Source organism: Egretta garzetta, unplaced genomic scaffold, assembly GCF_000687185.1.
Source record: "Egretta garzetta isolate BGI_Z169 unplaced genomic scaffold, ASM68718v1 scaffold190, whole genome shotgun sequence".
Taxonomy (NCBI): domain Eukaryota; kingdom Metazoa; phylum Chordata; class Aves; order Pelecaniformes; family Ardeidae; genus Egretta; species Egretta garzetta.
In genome coordinates, this window is record NW_009258272.1 from 3037556 (window position 1) to 3047644 (window position 10089).

At 45.8% G+C, this 10089-nt stretch overlaps 1 protein-coding gene across 1 annotated transcript in view; it reads right to left on the reverse strand.

The window, feature by feature from the left end:
* The window catches only part of PAPPA (pappalysin 1), a 178676-nt gene extending 169084 nt beyond the window's left edge, over positions 1–9592 (reverse strand). Inside the window, exon 1 of the mRNA XM_009634899.2 lies at positions 9196–9592. Coding sequence (XP_009633194.1) covers positions 9196–9592 — 397 coding nt within the window. The remainder of the gene's footprint in view (positions 1–9195) is intronic.
* Positions 9593–10089: the final 497 nt, after the last annotated feature.

Below are 10089 nucleotides of genomic sequence, written 5' to 3' on the forward strand. Positions count from 1 at the left end.
TCTCTTTCCTCAATCCAATGGATGATCTTTGTGAATATGCTTCCAACACTAACAACAAGGCAAGGAAGAAAACGAAGGAGGAAAGGAGCCTGCAGCTGATGCTCAGTGTCAGGAACAGGGCTGCTCTTCTCCCAGTTCCATGACGACAGATGACTCCTGGGAATCAGATGAGGGAGGGGAAGATGGGTCAGAGGAGAGAAATCCATATGGGAAAGTGATTTAAAGCAAATAAAGAGACAATAAATTAGATAAGGCCAAGGAGGAAAAACACAGCAGAGGGGAGGAAGAAGAAGAGATAAGAGAGCCCTAAGTATCACTCAAAAGGAAGACTCAAGGAAAGCCTACCAGACCCCAGGAGTTAATCAGCAAAGAACAGAGTGGTTTTCTTCTCTAACATAGCAATTCTTTTGCTTTCCTGAGCTGGTATCATATCTCTCGGATGCTGCTTCACCAGGCCAATTCCAGATACTTCTCAGTTTCACTTCACCGTCACTCCCTCTTTGTGAGAACAACGGCTCGCTCCTTGTTTGTGCACCAGTAGAACGGATATTAAACAGAACAGTATCAATAATTCCCAGAAAGTATGCATGAGCATATGCCTGACTAAGCACACAAACACAGCCTGCTTACCCGCTGTTCCCACAGTGCTTCCAACATGAGTTGGCTGAAGCCACCAACCTGGTGGCCACCCTTGGTCCGCACGGAGGGGACACAGCCTCTTGCGGCAAAAGAAGATGAGAATGAAGGGGAGTGCAGGGTTACCCACGTATGCGCTTGCTAGGGAGGAGGAAACCAGCAACTGTGTGGAGCAGGAAGAAGGGAAAGACGGGGGAATCAAGGACACCAGATAATAGAGAAAGAACCGAGACTATGACGGCGATAAGAGAGGGTGGAGAGATTGGATGCAAAAGTTACACACTTACATCACCCAGCAAAACAGAAAACTGGACAGCGTGTTTTGAATAAGTGCTCTTTTTAACAGTGAAAAAACCCAAACCAAAACAAAAAAAAGAGAGAGAGAGAAAGGTTGAAAGAGAGAGAGGCCAAAGTGGGATTTGGAGTATAGCAAAAACATCTAAAATAAACATGTCCCCTTCCCCTGGCCAACTTCTCTGACGTTAGGGCTCCACAATTTTTATTCCCTTGTATCCAAAGCAAGAAAGGACAGCAAAATAAAGGCTGTTAAAACAAGGACCATGGAAGGGTCCAGGCTGTAGAGGAGGGATGCAGAAGACTGTCTGAAATCAGGGCCTAAGCCAGAGTCGGCCAAGGTCAATGGTATTTTTTTATGATCATGAACAGTTTTAGGATGAAATCTATGCTGCCTGCATAAATCTAACATCATGAATCCAGCCCCATTCTCACCAAGAACTGACTCGCCAATCTGACTTGTATTTATATTTGTTCACAGTTTTAATTATGATACGCACTGCACCCTCGCTTCGTGCTGGCAACCTGGTGGATGTTGAACAGTCCTCAACTAAGCAAATTGTCCTGATCACTATGAACAAGGACAGCAGAAAGCAAAAGTCTGGTATAAGATATTCACTCTTATTCTCTTTTTAACTCACCTTTTTGAGTTCTGCTCTGCTCATGTTCAGAGTAAGAGTTCTCTGACTTCATGGATGGCTTTAAGGAGAGTAAACTTTATAATAGGCACTAACATAAATCAAAGCAGTTTACAAGATCTGCCACTTGTGTCAGAATATGTGGGGAAATAAACAAGCTGCTCTTCCTTGATCATTGGAGTTTAAATGCTCTATTGATCTGGGAAAAAAAATCAAAGGTGCTTTGGAAATGGTGTGTGTATGTGCATGCATGCTCACAGCAGAGAAAAAGAAGAGAAATGTAGGGACAAGTAGAAATTAGCAGAACAATCAAGCATTTCTTCTCCACAGAAAGCTGAAATAAAACTAAGAATCACATCCAGATGTCAGCTACCCCAAGGTAGGGGAATGCCCACAGACAACGTAAGTATAAGGTCAGAAGAAAGGTACACCTTCGTTTTAAGAAGTCTCGTTTGGGGGAAAATAAACAAACAAAAGGGACAGCACAGCCAATTGCTCAGTGCCCTGAACAATGTGTGACACAAATGCCCAGAACCTGGGAAACAGAAAAGTCCAATATATTTTGCATATTTTAAATAGAAAGAGTAACATATACTGACCACGTAAAGCCAGTATTAGATGAAAAATTTGAAATAGCATTGAAAAGAGGTAGTTAAATGAAGAAAAAGATTTTACTGGACTAGCTGGTATGTTGAGAGAAAAATGTAGAGGGTTTTGGTCACACGAGATCTTTCTGATGCATTTTCAGAATAATCTGGAATACAAGATTTGAAGATGTGAAAATGTAATAAAAGTGAACGTGTTCATTCTTCTTATGATGGGATGGATGTAGGAACTGCTCCGCAGACTAAGAGCAGAGAAGGGTGGGAATTTTTTGATAAAATATTTTTCTCAGGAAAAAGGGAAATTAATCAAAACAGACTATCTGTGGGAAAAGATCAGTTTTGGCAAATATTCTAACTTAAAATTTCAATAGAAGTTTCATAACTGTCAAAACACCTGATTCTTTTTTAACTTTCTGAAAATAAGAAAGCTGATATCTTTCACCAGCAAATGTTTTTCTTTCTCATACTTAACACTTTTCAAAACCAACACTTTGGATTTTAGGTACTTAAGATGTTGTCAATCTGTCCTTCTCTTTTCCAGTCTTACATTGTAGTGGTGACTCTTGGTCTTAGCTAAAGATCTTTGGTTTATAGTAGAGCACTGGGAAATTTTCTGTGGCCTGTGCTATATCAGAACCTACAAAGTGGATATTCTGTGAATGTTTGGACTAATTATCTGCTGTTATATCCCTGACACTGCGGGGGACTGAATTTGGCAGCCCAGGTGGTCCCTTCTCTGCTTCTGCTCCTATAATTTCTATCAGAGAAAAGAAAAGAGGACCTGAAAAAACAACGGCTAAAATTAGAAGCAAAACTATTATATGGGAACATTTCGGCTGACCCCAGTCATGGAAGGGTTTGTTTTTGTTTTTTCAATATGTCTTTTTGAAAAAAGCCACTGTAATTTGGCTTTTTTCTGGCTCAGGCCAGCATGAGCAATGAAAACCCAAGGTGAAAGCGCACAGTTAATCCTGTAGTCTTGAGAGCACCTAAAACCCATTGGTCCTGCAGTATTTTTGTGTTAAAGCTGCTCAGGCAGGCGTCACGGCTGCACCTCTCTTGCAACAGACCTGAGGAGCTTGGCACCTATATCCTGATGAGCCAGACCTGGGCTCCAAAGACGGCACTTGTCCACCAAAAATCCCTGCTCCACCCAGCTGGCGTGCACTGGCTGGGGTCGGGCCCCAGCAACCAGGGAGGTGCCCACCAACGGGTCGGCTCTTTGCTGTTCGATGCAGCCAGCCAAGGATCTCTCCCACCCCTGGCAAAGACTAATGAACACACAAAGCTTGTGGAGCAGCCGGCAACAAACTCCTGGGCCTGCTTTGAAAGAGGAGACCTGTCCCGTTCTTCATGAAAAGGTAAGTGGCACCTACCTTCATGGGAGGGGCTGAGGTAGGGTTCCCAGGGAGCCACATTGCCCCTCCCAGCCATTGCAGTGCTCAATGAGACCTCTGGCATTCGGGATTTCAGTGCATCCCTCGCTATGCCACGTGTGGCTGGGGCTGATGGTGGGCACTGCCACTCGGCACGGCCATGCCTCACGATCCCCTCGGCCATCTGCAATGCTCCCCTGGAGCCACGTTGGGAGGTGACACGGGGACCTGGAGAGCAGCTTCCACCTGATACGATAACTTTCAGACATTTGAATCACCGACCAGATCTGTCTTTCCACAATGGCTTAGTGTGCGAAAGCTCTCCAAGGGCTTCTTCTTGCCCTCACCACCAAGGCCAGCCTGCCCGCTGCATCCCTGCTCTGCGCTTCTCCAAATGTCTCCATGCATCCCTGAGGAGAGCCCTGCTCCTGCTCCTGCTCCCAACACCATCCCCTTGGCTTGCCTTCTGCCTCGTGCAGGTTCTTCTAACTGAAACAGGCTGGCTTGAAATAACTCAGGCCAAAATGATGCTTGGAGAGGCAAGCTCAGCCTGGGACACATCTCCATGCCTACAGGAGACAGCCATACATCATTTAGGAATCTAAATTTACCATCCTTCACACACACAGAGTCAAATTTCCCTCTTACTTTTATTACCATTTCATTAATTAGAGCAGCCTATGTGTAAGTGCTTTAAGAAAAACAAACAAACAAACAACTTTGTTCCAACTGTGCTGTTCTGACTCTGGTGTGTAGCTGGTCAAAAGAACAAGACCAGTTAAAATAGGAAATCTTATGGAAAGAAAAATTCTTTTTCTTTTCCAGCTTCTGACTCTTGTCTTGGCTTTACTTGGAGGGAGACCAAGCCCTGGCACAGGCTGCCCAGGGGATTTGTGGAGTCTCCTTCTCTGGAGATATTCAAACCCCACCTGGACAATGTCCTGTGCCCCCTGCTCTGGGTGAGCCTGCTTGAGCAGGGGGGTTGGACTGGGTGATCTCCTGAGGGCCCTTCCAACCCTTGCCAGTCTGTGATTCTGCAGGCTGAAGGAAATGCGCTGTTCAAATGCAAATATTTATTAATGACAAGTTATGCCGTATTTTTTCAGTGGCCTATTAGTTAAGCCTTATCCAGATCCATAGTCACAAAGTGGATAAAATAATTTTAATCCATCTACAGGGAAGCCAAACCCGCACAGCTACCTGCAGCTCTCAGCAATGGTGTCTTGGAGGCTCGGCACCCTGGAGGAGCACCTGGGCTGGTGGTCAAGCTCCTGTCCCTTTCGTCCAGCCATTACTCCATTCTGTCCATCGTGCCCATCACCCTGGGACTTGGCACATGCCAGCGCTAATTAAACGACAGAACTACAGGCTTTACGTTTGATTTATTCTATAGTTCTTAATTCTAGTACTTCATTACAGATCAAAACAAGAAAATTTGTGCAATTAAAAGACAAGAGGCTGCTGAAGATGAGAAAATGCTGCATTATCTATCTACCTGTTATTTTAATGCCAGTTAAACTTAGAGCAAACTCTTCGTTGGAAGCAGCCTCAAGCTCCCAACACACTCACTACCAAGGATCAGCTCTGGGGACAAGAATCCAGCTCATCGATTCTACCTGAAGCGTATTAAATCAACATCAGACTCCAAACCTTCAGAATGGAACCAAATTAACCCCCCAAAGTAAACATATATTCTTAAACCCTGTGGAAGGAACAGACCTACGCAGTGTCAATTACATATCTTTATAATTGCCCAATTATTGGACCCCGACACAGATGTTTCTCAGTCTCTCACATGCAAGAGCTGTGGCTTTAAGTGAGCTCCACTGTGCTGATTTTGGCATTTCTTTCCCTTTGGATTTTGCTGCAGTTTTATGTTCATCAAGGACTGAAGTTGGGAAAACATAGGCACTCCCTTACATATGAAGCTTTATTAAGTTGGGATCATGCTCTCTGTTGGCAGGCAGAGGAACAGAGAGACAGAGGAGAATGAAACTGGGAAAGGAAAAAACCCAAAACAAAACACAAATAACTTTCACTCTTCGGAGCAGGCACGCCTTCTTACTCCAGCTCCCGCTGCCGATCATTCATCCTGCTCCCCTCCGCTCCCAGCCAGTAAAGAGTCAACATCTCATTCCTATGAAAACATGAGCTATCCTGTTCTGGAGCCATATACCAGAAAACACACTGACAGGGACTCAGGAGGATCCTGTTTCTTAGGATGGAGTTGTATTTCCACAGCAAATCTGAAATATCTTTGATTACAACAGAAGCAAGGTCAACGGGTGCTTTGAAGCGTCTTATTTTGCATGGCCTGTGTATTACCTAACTTGACTAGTCTGGACCTTAACTCCTTCCTTCACAACTAGAGATGCATTCAAAGACTCTACAGGGAAAAGCGCACAAACTCGCATGATTAATACCATGTGCACATGTGTGTGTTTGTAAGAGGGATGTACTGTGCTGTGTGGTAGGTATGCACATCCAAGGAGTGTTTGTCCAAGAACTGTGTGGCCCGGGGAGGGAGGCAAGAACCCCCGAGCTGGGAGCTGCCTCCGCCGGAGAGCCACACCGCAGGACCGCACAAACGAAGCACAGCCCAGCTCCGAAAACGCCCCTGAGCTTTTGCGTAACGCAGATCAATGGGTCAGACTTCTAGTTTCCCAACAGCTTTCCCTGACAAATGCCAGAAGAGATATCAGTGAAGTCAAACAGGGCAGCAATAACATCACTGCCAACCAGCGTGAAAATTGGCAGAGCCTGGCACCAAGGGCTGCCTATCATCAGAGACAGGGCATGGCCCAGCACAATGACGAACCCACTTAACAGCGCTGTAAAATTAGCCATTTATGAAAACAAATTGAATACTGCAGCAGAGAGTGACGTAAGAAGAGTTGGCTCCAGACACAAACAGAAAGTCCTGTAGCCTGGATTAGCAGAAGAGCTCCGTTATATCAGGGCTCAGGCATAGAAGCTGATAGCAACTCCAGTCCTACACGAGCTTTTTAACAGGCACAACAGGCTTCCCCTATAGGCACACATGTGGCTCCTATATGACTTGCAGTGACTACTTATATATATTCCAGCAAGGACGGATGGAAGGGGAGCAGTCAGCAGAAGGTGGGGGACAGAAAGTAGATGAAGATACGAGGAAGACTCTGAAAAAGAGGTGTCTTCCAGTCAGTCCTGCCCTCTCCCTCAGATCCGTACAATCACACAGTTTCTACTTTGCAACTGGGTTGGAAGTTGGGGAGAAACTCACTTCTGGCACTGTCAGCAAATTCAACCCAGTCGCTGGCCCCCCCGCGAACACCCAGAAGGGCTCTTGATTTCAGTGGGGTCCTACAGATGCAACTATAATGGCAGAACAGGGCTCCTGAGTCTGTCACATCCCAAAACAGTAAAAATGAGAAAGCCAAGAGTTTTGGCAGTCAGAACCCTTGATTTCCTCAATGAGGGAAGCGTAATCTCTCCCTAAGCTTGCTGCAGGTCTGGGAGGCTGTGGTGTGCTGAGGGTACTCCGAGTGAGTTCCTCTTGGACCTCCTCCAGGTGTTTACACACAGAGCCAAACCTGGCTCCTCTTCAAGAGTGCGTGCAAGGGGGGGGAGGGGGAGCTTAAAAATAAAATAAAAATCACAAAGTCCTCCAGAGCTGAGCTGCAAGCTCTATGGTGCTAAACTGGGGCATTTCTTTTCATTTTTCACAGTGGAATGTTATTTCCATGCATAAAATGGGTCAAGTGTTTTATACAGGCAACAACCCAACCTCCCCCATCCAATTAAAGTATTTTACTACAAATGATCTTTGTGTGTGTTTGTCTAGGTTGCCTATTGTATGAGTTAGAGATATGTGCACCAAAGACAGATGTGGGGTCTGAGGTGTTGGATTAAACACATTAAAAAATACACTGACCGTGTTTTGCCACTGCTGAGATCCGTGTAAACCCAAATTCTGCCCTTCCTAACTTGAAAGAGAGAAGCACTTTGAGCCTGGGGTTTGAGTTAAGATTGGGAACCAGAAGCACAGAGTATGAGAAAACAAGGAGAAATAAAGTGAGTAATAATCCATTTCACCTATGAAATTACTCATCTGCCTGTCCTACGAAAAGCAAAAGGGACCAGCCCATGCCCAGCACCTCCTGCCCACCCCGGCAGCCACACGCACCCCATGTCCCCCTCCTCACCAGTGAGCAGAGCAGCTGGGATTGGGGAAAGTTAAGGAAACACATTGCTGAGTGCATCTTAAGTTTTCGTTTTCCTTAGGACAAAGCAACTTTCTTGCGAGAGGACAGTCACGCAGGTCGGGGACAGGGCAGCAGAGATGGCGAAAGTGGCAGAAGGGAGGGTGGCAGGGGCAGGCAAGCTGGGCTGGCGGGAGCGGGCGCCCTACCACCAGCACAGGCATCGCTGCCTTCTGGTAGGAAGTGACTCCAGTTAAAGGGAAAGGGGAAATCCTCCCTGTCTCTTTAAGGCATCCTAGGACATGGAAACTTTGTACTTTCAGGGAATCTCCTTGCCAAAAGAACTGTAAAACATTTCTTCCCCTCCCCCCCCCCCCCAAGTTTCTCTTTCTGACTTGGTTTCTTTTTTTTAAGGGCATTTCCATTTTCTATGACTTCCTTCAGAGCGAAGATGGATGTGGCGACATTTATAAGGGTTTGTAACCCTCCAAAAAGTATCCGATTTCATGACAACTTTGCTGCACTTTATCACTAAAGCGGGGAGAGGGCGGGAGGTGGCAGGAGGGAGGGGGAGAGGGAGCGAACGCGGGGGGGAAAAGGACCCAAATTCATGATGGGCTCATAAAATTTAAATAAGCAAAGTGCGATATTCCTCATTATTGTTCAGGTCAGACAGTTTAGACTGGCAGCTGCTTTGAGTACTAAATGATTTTATAGGGCTATTTGACCTTACAATCATTTGTGTTACACTTGCCGTTTCTAAGGGGAGACAGAAATACCCAACGCATCCTCTCGCTGCAGGGCTCGTCCCAGCTCTCGCCGAGTGTCGAGGGGTTGGGAACTTTTATAAACTCATTTGATTCATTTGAGGTTTCACAATAGCCAAAAGTTCCTTTATAGCTTTTTGGAAACCACAAGCTAACACTGCATCTAAAAAGGTAACAGTGAAGTACACTGAAGAGCTAATAAAACTAAGGAAATCGTACAGGGACCTTAGACACGCATTTCTTTGCAGCCACACACTAGACACATACATTTCTTTTCATACATACATACAAGCTACTTTCAAATGCTCTATTTACAGTTTTCCAACCTGAAAACAAGGTAAAAACCCACCGTGAGAGCGCTCTCTCCTATCTGCATCTTAATCCATACATGCAGAAATAAAGAAACTGCCCAGGGTCCTGCCATTTCCCTATGCAAAAGTTTACATAACTTTTTCTGCGAGCATATACTTTCAGACAGTTTGCCGAGCTCCAGTATTTCACCAAATATATATATATAATAAACGCAGCCGGGCGTGTTTACACATGCACTCACATGCATATGCATGTTGCAAGGCAGACACGCACATTTCGATGTACACACACATATACTATACACACGCACGCCTACAGCTGGCTGTTCTGCCGGCTCCCGAAACGTAAAAGGGATGCTGCAGCCACAGGCACAACGAACTACCTACCTGCAATGACAGCCGGCGATCTCTGTCCTCCTTCAGCTTTCAGCCACACTTGCAAAGTGAAGGCATCTCGGGGCAGCTCAATATCTGCCTTCAGCCGCAGCTGATCACCTTGTCCACTGAAATAGAGCGCCCTGCTCGGGGTAAGGGACTCCTCTTCGTCCTTTACCTCCCGCTGTTGCCTCCTGCGGGGGACATGCCCAGGCTCCAGCCCAGCAGTGGAGCGCCTTCCTCGGGCTAACCTGGTGGCACAGGTGCCCGGGGCAGTGTAGAGGAGCTGGCGGCTCTGCCTGGTGTCCCTTCTTGCCCTGCGGGAGCGCTCGTCCATCCCACATTCGGGTCCACTGGCTAGGGCTGTACAGAGAAGCGCAAGAGGCAGCAGCAAACTCCAGAGCTGCATTTCCAATCTTCCCCCCCCTTCTCCCCTGCAAATCCTCCCGATCTGCCAGCTTTGGGCTCCTCCTTGCCTTGACTTTCTTCTCTTGTTCACCCTTCTTGGTATTTGCTCTTTTTATAACCCTTCTCAGTTGCTTTTTCTTTTCTTTTTTTCTTTTTCTTTCTTTCTTTTTCCTGCTTATAGATTTTTTTTTCCCTTAAAACAAATAAAAATAAAATAAATCAAAACTCCTTCTTGGTTGAAATGTATTTCTCTGTTCTTCCTCCTCTATCTGTCTTCTTCTCCTCTATTCCTCCACAGCTGGAATTCCTCTCTCTCTTCTTTTCTCTGCTGGATTTTCTTCCCTTTATTTTTTTCTTCTTAAAAAAAACCACACACACACTCTCTCACACACACACAAAACAAAAAACCAAAACAACCCCCCCAGCTTTCTCCAGGACTCAGACCCACTGATTTCCCTCCCCCCCAAAAGATGCTCTAATCAATTTTTTTTTTTGGCC